This window comes from Centropristis striata, chromosome 19 (assembly GCF_030273125.1).
Source record: "Centropristis striata isolate RG_2023a ecotype Rhode Island chromosome 19, C.striata_1.0, whole genome shotgun sequence".
Classification (NCBI taxonomy): Eukaryota; Metazoa; Chordata; class Actinopteri; order Perciformes; family Serranidae; genus Centropristis; species Centropristis striata.
The window spans coordinates 20,636,302-20,652,578 of NC_081535.1; the positions used below are offsets into that span (position 1 = coordinate 20,636,302).

Consider the following 16,277-nt stretch of genomic DNA (forward strand, 5'->3'; position numbering starts at 1 on the left):
CCGTAGCCTGTGAATGGGAATATCAAGACCTAATAAAATGTTATACAAAGTTAATGTTCTTTTCTATTAGACTGTAATAAAGCTTTTGTCACTTTAACATGTCTCTAAATTATATTTGTGGTGCTGAAAACATGAAACAGCAGCTGTAGGGTAGGCAAAGCATTCCACGCCAGTAACCACCGGCGGCCATTTTTAAAAATGGCCGCCACAGCCATCAGAATTTTTTTTGCGATGGCCCAATATCCAGATTCATTAAACATGTATTCAGCAATGAGTGTACCAAATTTGATGCTTTTATCACAAAATGAACTAATCCGCCCCACTACACAGGGGATGTACATTTTTGGGGGGTGCTACCCACACGTTTAGCCCCGTTGCTCATTCCATGAATGCACGATCCTTACAAGCTGTACCTCGTTGTAAAGGTGACTAATCAGGCTTTCCAACAATATACAATTCATCACCAGTTGGTATTATTAAAAGGGCAGTGTTTATTCATCATTGATTTATTCGTATAACAAATGCCTGCCACGGCCACTAGGGGGCGCTTTTGAGGTGGCCCAATATCCAGATTTGTTCGAAACATATTCACCAACACATCTACCAAATTTCATGCTTTTATCACAAAGTGAACGATTGTTGTAAAATATTGAGCTAATCGGCCCCACTATAATGAAATTTGGTCTAGATATTCATGGTCTCCAGAGGTGAAGTCATATGGGCTTTGATGATATTTTGACGTTGTAACAAGTGTCACCAGCAGGTACGACACAATCATTTGTCAGTCAAATATAAGTTTGATTGCTGCTCCACCTTATTATATCTTTTTTTGTGCTTTTGGTGACTTTTGTGTCATTGCACTGCTGCTGAGACCATCTGCTAAATGTATAAAATGTAAAAATGGTAATGCCGCTGCTCTGTACCTGCCAGATCTACATGACAGCCAGCGCATGGGGGAGCTGGCTCATCACTACATTCATATACCGACATTCTGCGGGGACCATGACAGCACAGGCAACTTGGGTGAGCTGTAGTCGGCACATTGGGTGTCCTGGATAGTGTGTACTCTGCGGACTGTGAATATATTGAAACAAGGAACAAGTCGGCAACTGGGAGATGCATAGATGCAGAGAAAAACAAACATCCCAACATCCACTCTGATGCTCACATTCAGGCAAATGCTTGAGAGACTCTAGTTCAACAGTATAAAAAACCCCCAAGAAAACAACAGCATGTGCACAGACTAACAAACTGACAGCCCCATGCCTGCATCCTTGTACCTGACAATGAAGGAGGTCCGTGATGTGAGGCCAGGGTCATGGTCAAGCACCGGCTGGGGTGAAAGGTCAGCAGAGAGGGTCACTTCTGAGCCCTGGAGGAGCAAGGTGACATGGTTGGGGAGCAGCTCTGCGGTCTCAGAGGTGAAGGTAATGGAGAGTAGCTGGCCATAGCTGAAGACTTGATGACCCAGGAATTTCTCTAGTGGGGGGGGGGGGGCAGAGGTTGGATGTTAGAGAGGTGAGTGGAGTCAGCTTTATCATTGAAGTCTTAGCCAACTCCCTGCCATCAATGCAGTAACACAGAGATGGATTTTTTTGTTTGTGCAAGTGTGTTGTGGTGGAAGCTGCATTAATATTTATTTTTGTGTATATTCAGAAATATTCTGCCTGCTCTTATTTCTTCCAGTTTCTGTTTGTGTGTGTGTGTGTGTGTGTGTGTGTGTGTGTGCGCGTGAAGGAAAAAGGGGTAGAGCCCACATGGAGCACTGCAGGAGTCCATGTGTAATTACCCACCCTCTCATCTCTGGCTCATTACAGCACATTAACAGGACTTCAAAGATCTTAGCCACCACTAGACATACCCCCACTCCACTACCGACCCAAACTGGAAAAACACTCACAAGTGGTGCTTTTGATACATAAAAATAGGCAGAAGTCTTGCTGTCTCTCAGTATGGAAATAAGAAAAATGTAGACAGCATATGCTGTTGTAGAACCTCTTGCACCACTTATGCTCCAAAAATGAAAATACATAACAATTTTTAGAAAAAAACAACAACTATACTGCCATTCTCTTCCAGCTCTGGGTGAGCGAGTGGGCAAAACTGACAGGTTGCACGCTTGGTTGCCACCTTGTTTTTGAGCGTAATCGTGTGTGAAGTACATCCTGAGCTCTTCTGGGGGTTGGGAGGGCTAAGGACTTGAGTGGGTGATTTTGCTTGCGAGGTGCCTCTGGCGTCATTCGGAGCAATTCAACTGTCTGATCGTCTAATATCTGCTCAGCCAACAGCCCTATCATCTCTGCCGGGCCCTTCTGTAAATCTACAGCCCACTCTCACTGTGACATCTACGACCAGATTAGTCAGTTTCCATCTGACCTGCAACACTTTGGTAAAGCTCCACTTTTGGATGCCACAAATTGAGCTTTTTGGCTGTTGTGGGTAATGTATTATTCAGTGATGTGTTAAAGTAATTAGTTAAGTGATTACTTTTTTAAGTAAAAAGCAATGTAATTATTATTTCAATTAAGTCTAAACAGTTTTCTCTTCTTTTATCACTTGTATTTCATGGTCTAATAAATAATGCTATTTGCGTTACCAATCACTTCATTTGGTTTATTATGTATTATATATTAGTATTCTTGCTGTATCTTTATAAGTACTATTCCAACTGCAGCTGCACTTGATTTCTTGTTTCTAGTTGTTCATCTCCAATGTAAGGGTGGTGAAATTAAGTTATTTTCTTTTATTTCTTTAAGTGATATATTGCTGTGTCTGTTCTTTATCTAAGCTGCAGGATTTCAAAATTAAGAAACAAAAGCCAAGCTTTTCCTGTATTATTACGTAAAACAACACACCCGGCTTTCATCATTACTTGCATAGGAATACAGAATCTGCAGGCAACAGGACAAGACTGGTATCTGACGCATTCTGGTTTCCATTTGTAGCCTTGACCAGTCATGTTTGAGTGGGCTTTGGCTGCACGCAGGTAAACGGATTGTATGGAGAGCTAGCTTTTTATTAACTTTTTAAAAATTTTAAATATCTGCATTAATATGCAGGGAAACAACCTGGTTGGAGATGTTGTCTCTCAACTACAACTCCTTCTTCAGGTCTCAAGGTGCTAATCAGAATGTCAACAATGATTGACACACCAAAGAGGGGGTCTTGGACATCCATTATCCAAATAATTGCTGGCTACATCAGAACCCTAGAAAAATAGCGCTTGCCTTCAGAAGCTAAATCGTTGTCAATCTGATAGTTGATGGGTTCTGAGATTGGCTTTTACACAATTCAATTTTAATGAGAGGATACACGCATGAAGGAATGTCACACACTTTGTTATTTATATTTACCATTCAACAGTGTGGGATTAGTATTTGTAGAAAATGAACACAAGCAGTAAAGAAAGGGCTTCACCAATCAATAGCACTTTCTGTCCAATAAGGCATCATTCATGCCAATGTGACGTCAGAATCAATAGAAATAGATAATTACAGCCAATGAGGAGCTGGGGGCACGGCTTAACAACCACCAATCATCACCAGTAAAGACAAAACACTTTCTGAAGTGAAATGAGCTTCCACACATCCCAGTGTAGTTTAAGAATCAATACATATTGATCTCAAGGAATAAGAAAAAAATCAGCCAGCCTGGAAAAGAAAAGAGGCTGAGATTAAATCCATCACCAATTAGATGGGAATGTCTTCAATGAAACCTCACAAATCTAAACATCTTAACCAGTGGAAAAACAACCGATATTGGTGGGAGGTCGAAATTAAATAACTGATATACAATACTCACTGCTGAGTCCATCAAGCCACCACTCATACCAGTGCATAGAAAACTCAAGTATACATTAGATACATTGACTGGGGTAGTATTGTAATGAAAGTGATCTGAAGTGGAAACTACTGCAGCTAAAAAGGCCTAAGCTCAGTTTGTTTAAGAAATGCTGAGAGTAAATGCTGTGGGAGGAAAATAGGGAACTGATTAATGATTATATGCAAAAATGCGTAATGCAAAATGCATATCATTACCAATAAATAGAAACGCAGAAGTTAAATTTGTGTGTCTTTCCGACATCTTGTATTAAGGGAATGAACACATAGAACACAATTGAGATAACTATGCTTAATATGCGATCATACGATTTCTTACCAAAAATCATAAATAGAGCTGTAAGATATTCATTTCACAGTTACTTCAACAGGTTTATAAAGCTTTATCCAACAGCACAGTATTTTATGGTAATATACGGCATTAATAAATGTTCCGATTTACTCAACATTTTATTATTGTTGTAGTTCATATTCATTTGCGTTACCGTGTGCCAGTAAATAAAATCATACTATTGTTATTGAAAAGTTGAGTAAATATGCAAAGGCCAAAAAAAGCTGAAAAATGAAGTGACAGCTTAATAAATAATAATAATAAAAACTGGATGTAAAGGAAACATATAAAGCTTTATATTTGTCCTTACATTTTTCCATTTAAGTAACTAAATTATTTAAAAATATTTTCACTTTTATTTATGGCTTTATTTTTTTTCATTTTTAAATTTTATTTAAACAAGACATAATCTCTGCATGCTCCTCTATGGTGTTGCAAATTTTTCATTTTTATTAACTGTGGTCTCTCCAGTTAGTCTCTACCATTCAAACACACACAAACACACACTATACTCAATGCACTCAACACAACAGTATCTGACGGCAGATGATCATTGTTGCATTAAGTTTATAAGTGGGAGCAGTCTCAGCAGAGCCACTATTTTTGGGGAACAGAGAAGAGGCAATTACCTATATTTGGGGAGTGTTGCACTATAATAATGAGTAATATAAGAAACTCATGCTCACAGAAAATAAAAGTCAACAGATATTACTTTTGAAATGATTAATAGGAAATATATACTGCACGTTCCTTGTATAACGGTGGGTAATGAGCCCAGTAATACTGTTGTGTGACTAAGCTAATATTCTCTCCTAAAGTGCTCCCTGATGGTTGTGAGTGGTTATGTTTCAGATGTAGCTCGCTGGCCATTATTCTGCTGGGGTCTGATTTGCGTCAGCGTGGTTTCTGGTAATTCTTTCTTTGTCTGTGAGGACGGAGGTGCCACAGCATAATTACTCATAACCCTAACAGACCATCCAGAAATGGCCCCACTGGCGGGCCCCTCTCCACAGTAATGAATCACTATAAGAAACAATGAAAGGATTATTCATGTGCAAGCGTGATCTGCTGTCTGTGTATTGCCATGGATTTATGTTCATTATTTTATCTCACATGACAAATTGGAGAGAATTAAAAAGTTTAGCAACCTCTAAATACCACATCGTGCTGGCGGAGGATGTTTCTCTGCTCAGAGATTCACATTTTCTGTGTCACATTCAGTGATCATACTTCAATCATTACGCAATGACTTGATTAGTCAATCAATTTTGAAAATTGGTTCATATAATTGATTAATTGTCAGGTTATTTATTGAAGTCTTTTTTCTTCTGTTTGAGAGTTTGTGTGGCTGTCCTGAATACCAAAGTAATCAACAGCTAATGATCGAATCTTCGGCTGGGGCAATGAGCACGACTCGATAAGGACTCTTCCAGACATTTCTCCGTTCTTGCCGGAGATTGACGGCATCGCAGTGCAGCGTTGTCCCTGAGGGTAGTAGTGATTTGCTAGTCACCATTATTAACTTAAGCTTAAGCACTTCACACTGTATAAGTAAGCCTAGCAACTAGCAGAATGCACTCTAGACTCACACTGAAATGTAAACACTGCGCTGCAACATGTTCATTTCAGTTTACTCAAAGGCATTCATTTTTAAGGATTCTATGAACTACAGTGTTGGGAAAAAAACAAAATAAAATATCCAAACCCCCAAGAACTGAGTACCTACAGAACAAACAAATGTCCAATAAGTCCAAAGAGTTTGATGAGATAATTCATACTCGTCTCATGTCTGCATGCTAGCCTGGAAACGATTAGTTTAGTTAAGATTTCTGCTTGTTTGACTCACAGAAAAAAATAAGTAAAGTTATAATAGATTGTGTTTCACAGGGTTCCTGACTCCAGGAAGTCACTGCTCCCTCTCTATCATTTCAGCTGTTGTTTTTGCTTTTCATTGTTTTTGTATGTAATAAACAAACAAGATAGAATGTGTTAATTAATCAGCTTTAGACGTGCTGGAAAGTAGCTTTTTTTTTAACCTTTGAAGACAGCCTGGTAAGCTGTTTTCCCCAAACCCAGTATTAATGCCAAACTGAGATTTGAGAAACTGAGAGCTTTTCTCCTGACTCAAGGCATTTGGTATAAAAACACTTGAGTGGTATCAATCTTTTCTTCAAACCATTGACAAGAAAGTTGAGTGTTTCCTAAAATGTCTAAGTATTCTTTTCAGCAAAAATACCAAACATTCTCCAGTTTGAGCTTCAACTATGTGAGCATTTGCTGTTTTCTTTGTTTATCATTAGCCCCTTTCATATTGCCGTTTCATACTGGGACATTTACGGCTCTGTAAGGTCTTGCCTCCACTACGAACGCGCCTCCAGAGGTAGTCAGAGAGGAGGAAAATTGGTGGGACTATTGGAAGTGGGACCACTATGAACGAGCCATCGAGGCAAAGCAGGATACTTGACGTTGTGCGTGACGTCTAACGCACACCTCCCACTTGTTCCGACAGTCATTAAATCACTTTTCACTGCGGCCGCCGTCGTTAACCTGGCATAGCGCCCGCCGCTTATTGTAAACAAACCGGCATGCTAACTGTACATGTGGTGTGCACCGCTGATCGTAAACAAACTTCATTAACTGTGCACAGAGTGTCAGGTCCTTGTTATAAACAAACGAAGATCATTAAGCTAAAATCACACCTTCAAGGGATCACTATGAACGGCCTAAGGCGAAAACCGGCACAGATCTTTCCGGCAATATAGCAGGACATTTGCGGGATTGCACTATGAAATACACTATTGAATGTCTTTGGGTTTTTGGAGTTGTAGTTAAGACAAAACAAGCTGTTTAAGGTGTCAACTTGGGAACTTACACACAACTATAATATATACTGTATATAGTTTATAATATATTATAGAAAAATCTATATAATTGTTGTTGTTGTCAATGCTAACAAAAATAAGCCTTGCAGCCCTGGGTCAGTGCAAATCAATGATGCATGTATATTCAATCAACAACTCTCAAAAACAGAATGTAAGCTTCAACCTGAGCCACTCTATTTCCATTTTGCTTCTACGAGTGTGTCAGAATGATCTGAAGTCCACTGACTGTGCTGCCGCTGACACTCTGCCAGAAACACATAAAGCCGCCATCACAACAAGTGATAGATCCCCCTATAACTTTTGGGCAATGGCGGAGGAGCTCACGATCAATCAGGAGGTTTAGACTTTGCTCCAACCAAATTAAATCAACTCAATTTCAATTAAATCACAGCCGCCTCACACAAACACAAGTCCCACTGAGGCTCCAACATCGACCACCTTGCAGGCAGTTTAGGGGCAAAGGTTGGATGGACAAACTTTAAACTTTTAAACAGGTCCAACACTGTCAGGAGTCTAACACTAAAATGCACTGCCTGCAGGTGCACTATACGTGACCTGAAACCAAATTATGTGAAAGGAAGACATTTTCATTCATATTAAGGGGGACTCTATGAAACAATTATAAACCACACATGCATTCTGGTACACATACACACCCCACTGCAACCAATGGAAAGTATTTATCTCAGATATAAATCTGATATAATTGAAATAAAGAAACAAATCAACACATTAAAACAAATCTGCCTTAGCCTTCGGCATCTAAACCATTGTGCCAATACTGGGATCTGAAATGAATGAGAATGTTATATGATTTTGACAAAGTGCTGTTGTCAGACTGAACAGCCTTGAGGCCTTAGTATGCAGAGCGCTCAATAGAATGTCTAATGCTGCCCGACACATTAGAGGGTAATTGGGCAGATTTTGGATCAGATTCGCCCCTTGTGACAATTGATAGGGTGTTGTGTGTAGTGTGAGGGTTTTACAGACATAAACTTATCAACCGTATTTGAGTCTCACATGTTTCTAATCGCAAATATTGATCACGAGAACATTTCTGGCTTAACATCCTTTGTGAGAAAGGAAGTGCTATGGAATATTGAGCAGAAACCTGCAATTAGCAATGAGAGCGAGCTGACCAGATGCTGCATACTTGTGTAGAACAAAAACATGGCTGCCAACGGCATGAATGGAACTTTTGTCTCCCAAGCCAGATGGACAAAAACAAACAGACAAAAAAAGCATTTATTTCCAAGTCACCTACAGCTTGTGCTGCAAAATGTATAACCATGCTGATTGCATATTCTCAACCATGAAAATCATCCGTTTTTTGTTTGTGTTATGTTTTGTTTGTGTTTTGTTTTTCCGTGCAAAACAACACACACAAGGCCAATGATCTGACCACAACAGTCCGTCTTGTTTTTTTCTGTAAGGTCAGTCAAGTCCCTGGAATTGTGTAATCTTATGATCAAAATAATAAAAAATGGGTTAAATATGTTGCTGTTACGTCTGTGGTTTCCCATGTTAAAATCAGTTAAGATATGAGAATCCTAGGGCCTCATTCATGAAACGTTAGTAGATTTGTGCGTAGATTTGCACATAAAAGCCTACGCTACTAAAAACCTACTCCGGATTCATGAACGCCGCGGGAAACTCAGATCTGATCGTAAACACGTGTGTATGATCATGAATGCCAATCCATCGTAAGGTGGCAGCGCGCTCCCGGTAATCAGCAATTAGCATGAACCCCGCCCATGAATTGCTAATGACCACCATATAAGGAGGTGTGTAGAGGCATCCTGTCGACCTGTCAGTCATGGCACAAAGAAAAAAAGAACGAGAAAGAAAAAAGAATTTTTCCGAAGCGGAGATTTAAATTATTTTGGGAGAAGTGGAGTCCAAAAAAATTTTTTATTTTCATCTGTTAGTAGTGGTGTGACAGCTCCTGTGGTGTCTGCGGGCTGGCCAGTGGGGTCATAAGCCACGGCGTCAGTGGGTAACCCCTATCCCCTATGGATATAGAAGGGTAAGTCCATATATAACACACACATGTGATTATGCAGGCTATATTCTTACCAATGAGCCAGGCGTCTCTCACAGCTCCATCCTCCAAACGCGTGCCAACTGCGCAATTACGCAGGATGAATGCGTCATGCGTCCCACCGGGCCACCGTGCCACAACGTTTAACAACACACACTTTGCGTCACAGATCAGTTGCACATTCACGGAATGAAAGTTTTTCCGGTTAATGTAAGCAAATGCATCACCGGATGGAGCCTTGATGCGTACGTGTGTGCAGTCTATGGCACCGATAACACCTGGCATGTTTGCAACTGCACTGAACCCCTGCATTACTTCTGTCTGCCGTTGTGCGCCATATGGAAATTGGATATACTCTGGCATTAATTTAATGATACCTCTGAGAGCTGCCATGGATGGCAACCATGGATGGTTGCGAAATGCCGGACCTGTCACCTATCTCCCGCTGGAACGTCCCTGTGGCTAGGAAGCCAAGCACAGATAGCACTTGTAGGTGTGCAGGGATGGCATGGCTGCGTTTTGTTGGCCTCGTCAGATTAGGCTCCATAATGTTGCATAAATGCAACAGAATTGGTCTCGGTAGTCTGAAACGACTAATCAACCATTCATCATTCTCAGCCAACAGATCTGCCCGATCCCTGAAGTACCGCTCTCTCCAAATAGTGCCTTGCGCCAAATCATGTAGAAGTGCAAGTTCAGCCATGGTTACCATTAACTAGGACTGAGGGCCTTTTATACTGTGGGAGGTTTAATTAGAATTGATCCAGATATGGTAATGGTTTACATCCTTTTTGTGATTTTATTATTAGCCTATATTTTTATTATCATCATTTAACATGTAGAAAATAACTAACTAAATAATCTATTGAGTCAATTTACATAGATAATTCACAATTATGAGTTTAATCTGAATCTTAATCCCGCCAATTGCCAACTAATTTAACTAAATATGTTATATTTTTAATCGTTTGTCATGTTTATATCACATGTTTCAAAGGCATCTGCGTATTGTGTACATAACAGAACGCATTATGAATTAAAATTGTAATTTCCAACAGTGACGAGCATTATTTATATGCGTTCTTAAATTTACACAAGCACTACGTGTTGTCAGCAGCATGTGTAGATTTTGTTAGTAGCTACGAAAAGATCGGAGCTACTAAAATATTGATGAATGCGGAGATGCACGTAAATTTCCGTCTGCGAACGGTTTACACACAAATTCGTTCTGCTCACGTTTCATGAATGAGGCCCCTAGTGTGCATCAAGCACAATAGTGTCTCAGACCAGCTCTGAAAGATATCCGATCTCAAAGCAATCTTCAACACCTCTTAGGTGCGTTCACAACTGTACTGAGAGCTCTCCACTTGTGACTGGATGACCCAGGATGCGTGCCAAGTTTGAACAGGGCCTACTACTAACAGGAGTTAGTTGACTTTCCCTCTGCTTCTCTTTCTCCGTATCCTTTAATCCCTGTTTTTGTTCTATTAACTCCTCCATTTCTATCCCTCCATTCAAGTTTCTCATTTCCCATTGCTCCTCCTTTCTGTTTTGCTTAGGTTTCCAGATGACAAGGCCACCAGACTAGGTTATATGCAGGTAGTGTGAGGCTCTTAGCTGCAATTGCTGCTTGAATCAAAGTGACAGGTAGCCTGGAGCTGCTCTTGTGGATCTTTGCTCTTCGTACTCTCTCTTCCACTCCTCAACTGAACACAAGAGCAGCCATATGCTGCTCTCTTGCCTTCTACTAGAGGGTTATTTCATTAAAATTCTGTCTTCTTTTTCCCCTTCTTTCTTTTTCTTTTCTTGTCTCCCTGCTGCTTCAGGCTTAGCAGGTTGGCCTGCGCTGTAGATATGAAAAGGATCAACACTGCAAGCTTCTCAACAGATGGCTGCAAGGACTTATGTTAGATGATGTCCCCTTCAGCATGAAACACCGCTCAGCCAAGAGAGGCACAGTCACTGTCCAGCAGAATCAAGTAGTGTCCACAGTTGTTGGAGGCAGGTCAAAGCAACTGTTTAGGGAGGTACTTCATGTTTGTCTATGATAGTTCCTGGCAGCTGCGCTCAAGTGTTCAGTCTGTCGAGTCACCAGGGGGACTTGAACTCCGCCTGTGTCAACTGTCAAGCAGATGTCCAGGATCAGGAGGAGGACAAGTGGCATTGCACATGCTCCAGAGGAAGACTGTCCCCCCAAGCGTCCGCATGCATAAACATTTGCTACATACATTCATGACTTGGGCACTTGATGTATTAGTCGTGAAAGGAAAATCGGGGAGGACAATTTAAGATGTTTACAAAAATGACACATTTTTATGGAGTGAAAAAGATGTCCTGGATGGGTCAGTCATTTGACAGTCTGGGTGAAGAAATGAAGAGGTGAAAAGGTGAAGGCATAAGTGCAGTGTTTGGCCCAATTGTCATGGCGAATTGAGGAAACTCAAGTGAAATACGCTGTCTCTTTCTTACTCGCTCTCTCAAACTCTAGCTGTCTGGTCCGACAACTCCTTGTCATGCACTATTGAGAGAATATCTGAGACGTCTTGTACTCTGTAGCGTTGGCTGATATTTCTGGAGCTGGGTGAGCAACACAGATCCCAAATGCTTGTAGCTCTCTACAAATTCAAAAAAAAAAGAAGCCTATGATTGAATCCTGTCCCTCGTGTGACAGCTGAAGGCCAAGACAAACTACGGTGACAAATACATTCATGGGAATCACAGAAATTGCATTTCGTATGATGTACGACGGGGACTTGTCACTCAGAATTATCTGGTACTTTGGTGAAGAACACAGTGGAGGGATTTCAGCACAAATACAAATTAAAAGTAAAAAGAGCAGAGACAGTGGCGAAGAGAGAGAATTTCAGAGCTGCTTCCAAAGCTGCTGCCACTCTGCTCTAATCTTTAAAGTAACTGTACACATGCACCACTACGAAAAAAAAAAAGCCGAGAGAGAAAATGAGATCATTAATAGGGATGGCAAGGCAATAGATTTGTGCATTTATTATGTGGAGAAACAACATAAACAAGCACTGTGCGAAGCAGATAAGCAGGCTGCCACAAAGCTGCTCTCGGCCAGTTGGGCCACTAATCTGTGTGTTGTGGCCTACAGAGACGTCACTATAGAGAAGAAGAAGAAGAAAGCTACTTTAAAAGACACCATTAACCATGTACATTTATAATTACATATATATATATACGACAGGGCATGCAACCATTCGTTATGGCCTTGTCACATACACACATCCTAGCAGCTTGCACATGCATGACTTATGAACTTATTCATAATGACATTTTCCAAATTATGCCTGACCACCAGGCTTTGTGACATCCGGCTGTAAGCATTTCATCTTTCTAAAAAAAGATGCCTCCAAATGGAGACGTTCTCTGTGATCGTGCGTTTTGGGCATTAAACCTCCAGGATGCAGAGTTAATGGGATTGCTCCTGTTTTGCTTCTGGCTGTGGGCTGCATGGTGGCTGGAGGGGCTGGGAGTTGATGCCTAGAACCGACTTAGTGGAGACAAGGAGAAACCAAGCCAATTTTCACTTTGTTGCTTCTCCAGCATGGCCAAGACATCCAATTCCATCAGGCCTTTGCTGCTGGGGCGGCTGATAGAAATGGGCCCTAAGTCCTGTAGCTGGGCCAGCTTATTCCCTTATCTTCTAATGGCTCTGATAACGGATTGGAGGAAATGGTGTCAGAATAACTACCGCTGCCAAAGACCCTGATTAATCTCACTATGGAACAACAGGAACAAGCTACGGGTATTAAAGATGCTCTACTAACACTAATATAATTTACATATTTGTTAGAAGAGCAACAACTGGAGGATTTATTATCTAATAACATCAATGCCAACAATAGTAAAACAGCTTCCTGGGGACTGTAACCAACCCATTTGACCCAAGCCGAGGTAACAATCTCTCCTCATGGATGAGCTCAAATCTCTATTATTTTCTGTTCTGACTCACCAGGGGCTTTGTAGAAGCCGATGTCTTCCTCAGTAAGAGGCAGCAGGTAGACTTCACCTTCCTTCCACAGCAGGGGGTACTCCTGCCCTCCAGAGAACTTTCCCACCCAGCCGTCCTGATCTGGAGATAAAAGAAAACATTTCAAAACATGATGAATCATTGCTATTCCCTGCATCAGACATTCTGTAAATGTTTGGTTAAAACTAGTGTTCACAAAGAGTTTAAACATTCGAGTTCTTACAGAAGATGTGTTCAGATTATTTTTCTATTAGTTTTATTTTATCTGTGATCAACAGATGGAAAAAAACAACTGTGTACAGTGGCCCTGAGAGCGAAGCACAATGCAAAGAAAGCACATGAATATCAGAAAAGTGTTGTAAATACAAAAAAAAGGAAAATTCTGAAATACTGCAAGTTGCACAGTAAACAAAGTTACAAAACAAAGTTTGTTGGGGCCACTAAAGGCCGATGAACATGCCTAAGAATACACCTTTTTGCCATGGTTGTGGCTTTACATGAAAAAGGTTTTCATGGTTTTGGTGTCCAAAGCTAAACTCCCCAATAAGGATAACTGTAGGGGGTACATTTGTATATAACTCACCAGTTTAAATGACATTAAGGCTTAAAGTTCTGCATAATTAAAGGCATGCAAGCTTTGAGTGACAGGTGGGTGTCATCACGGGTGGCTAGCCGATGCATTCAGCACGCCTCAGCACACCCCCGCTCCATTGCTTTTGCCCATTTTTAGATTAGCTGGGAGGAATCAGCCAAGGTGGTGACGGCCAGAGACACCCACACTGGGCTTCATTTTGGCTCTACAGACACCTCAGGTGACCTGACTGAGAATACGTCCAGATTTTATACAGTTTTTGCCTGTACACTATATACAATATGTATGCCTTGTGTATAGCAAATAACTTACTGCATATTATTTGCAATAACATCTAAAAATCTTCAATTTAGATATACCTAAATGTCGTTTTCCATTGGCAGGGCCAACATTTCTGTTTATAGCTGCGTCTTATGAATTTGGTTTTGTTTTCCACAATTGCAGCTCGTTTTATTATGCTGCATGTGCTGTAAAATTGGTAAGAGCTTTATCTCTTCGCAGCATTCCTAAATGCTATGCATGTATTATCAAATTGGTGAAGAGGATTTTGTAATTAGTTTGCGTTTTGTAGCTTGGCCAGCCTTTTCTTACATTGTAGTGCTTTCAGGGTCATTGTAAGTGTAAATAAGCCTGAGTTAACCTAAAAGCCAAATTTTCATCTGCCGAGTCCCTGGCCACACTTAAAAAAGCTCTCTAAAAATAAAACAAAACAACATATCCAATAAGGTTGATAAAGACAAAGAAACATAGCAACACACACAAGACAGTACAGTCAACACTAACCAATAAATAAAAGCACAGTAAAATACACAGTGGTTAAAGAAAATGAAGAGGGTACAAATTCAGAGAGAACAAAGTAAACAGTGTTGGTCTTGTTAATTTAGCTGGGCAATAATAATCCCACATTAACAAGGGAACCTCATTAAGGGCTGGTGAGCCTACGACAATACCTTCAATAAAGTCAGACGTGATGTTGACAGCAGCATAGTGATTGGATGAAGAGCAGGCCAGTGAGTGGCCGAAGCAGAAACACGCTTGGCAGCCTGCAGGGTTTACTTGTTGTAGGTTGAAAAAGCCTGGTTTGCATCTGTAGATACACAAACAAACATATACCCTCATACATAAAGAGTTATTAACTTCCACATGCTGCATAAGCGCATCCTCGCAGCTATTTACCACATCCTCGCTGTAGTGTTATTCTTACTAATCTCTGTAAGTTGTTCTCAGTTCAGCAGTCAGGATGCTGGTCTCTGCAGTGTTGTGGAAGAAGGGACCAAATGGAGCTCAGCTGCGAGGACCCTGAGCTCTGACCTACAGACACTAGCTGGCATATGGGTGGGACGGGAACACGGCTAAAAATCAGCCACTACACTAGTCACATTACACAGGAGAGGGGACTGCTCAACGAGCCGTGAAATCAGCAAAAAAACTCAACAAACAGGGAGCACAGAATTATTCAATAGTTTGAGACCTGGGGCTGTGTGTATTGCTAATGTCACAGTGAGTTTATCTGTCTGATCCTGTATCCCAGAGGAGCGAGATAGGAACAGACAGGGAGAAACAGAGACTGGGTTATTGACATGTTGTAAAAGTCATGTTCTCTGTCAAAGAAGTCACAATGATGGACGTCCCCAAAACTTGGGGCAATTACTAGACAAATTATTCTTAAACTTTTTGCCCCTGCAGGATATCCTGACCTGTCAGCTGGATATAATGCGCTTAACTATTTTTTACATTCCTATTAAATATATGACTGATAATGTAAACATTATGACCTTAAAATTAAGACTTTAAAGCTATTGTGCTCATTTTTTAGGTTCATATTATTTTGGCTTTCTACTGTCTGACATGGCTTGTTGTAGCGCCTGTCTCTTTAAGCCCTCCTCCCAAAAAATCTCTGTATCTGATTGATCAACATTTTCTGTAAACATAAACATATTCTATAAAATATAATTATAAAAGCTTCTAAACCAAAATTTACACAGCTGAACATCTATCCAGAAATCCAAACAGAGTAATGAGTAACTCTTTTGTGTGACACTTAACATAACATAAAGGTCAGTAAAAGCAGGCTCAAATTCATTAGGATTGGCCTTATATATATATATACATATATATATACAGTACAGGCCAAAAGTTTGGACACACCCTTCTCATTCAATGCGTTTTTCTTTATTTTCATGACTATTTACATTGTAGATTCTCACTGAAGGCATCAAAACTATGAATAAACACATATGGAATTATGTACTTAACAAAAAAAGTGTGAAATAACTGAAAACATGTCTTGTATTTTAGATTCCTCAAAGTAGCCACCCTTTGCTTACTAGAATATAAGACATGTTTTCAGTTATTTCACACTTTTTTGTTAAGTACATAATTCCACATGTGTTCATTAATAGTTTTGATGAATTTACAATGTTAATAGTCATGAAAATAAAGGAAAAACATTGAATGAGAAGGTGTGTCCAAACGTTTGGCCTGTACTGTATATAGTTATATATATACATGTACATATACATATATATATATATATATATATACATGTATATATATATATATATATACATGTACATATACATATATATATATATACATGTA

At 40.2% G+C, this 16,277-nt stretch overlaps 1 protein-coding gene across 1 annotated transcript in view; it reads right to left on the reverse strand.

Annotated features, from left to right (window-relative positions):
- Positions 1–16,277, reverse strand: part of lamc3 (laminin, gamma 3) — a 116,829-nt gene that overhangs the window by 49,572 nt on the left and 50,980 nt on the right. The window contains exons 8-10 of the mRNA XM_059358292.1: positions 14,627–14,763; positions 13,067–13,186; positions 1,281–1,479 (exon numbers count right to left, since the gene is read on the reverse strand). Of these exons, the coding sequence (XP_059214275.1) occupies positions 1,281–1,479; positions 13,067–13,186; positions 14,627–14,763 (456 nt within the window). The remainder of the gene's footprint in view (positions 1–1,280; positions 1,480–13,066; positions 13,187–14,626; positions 14,764–16,277) is intronic.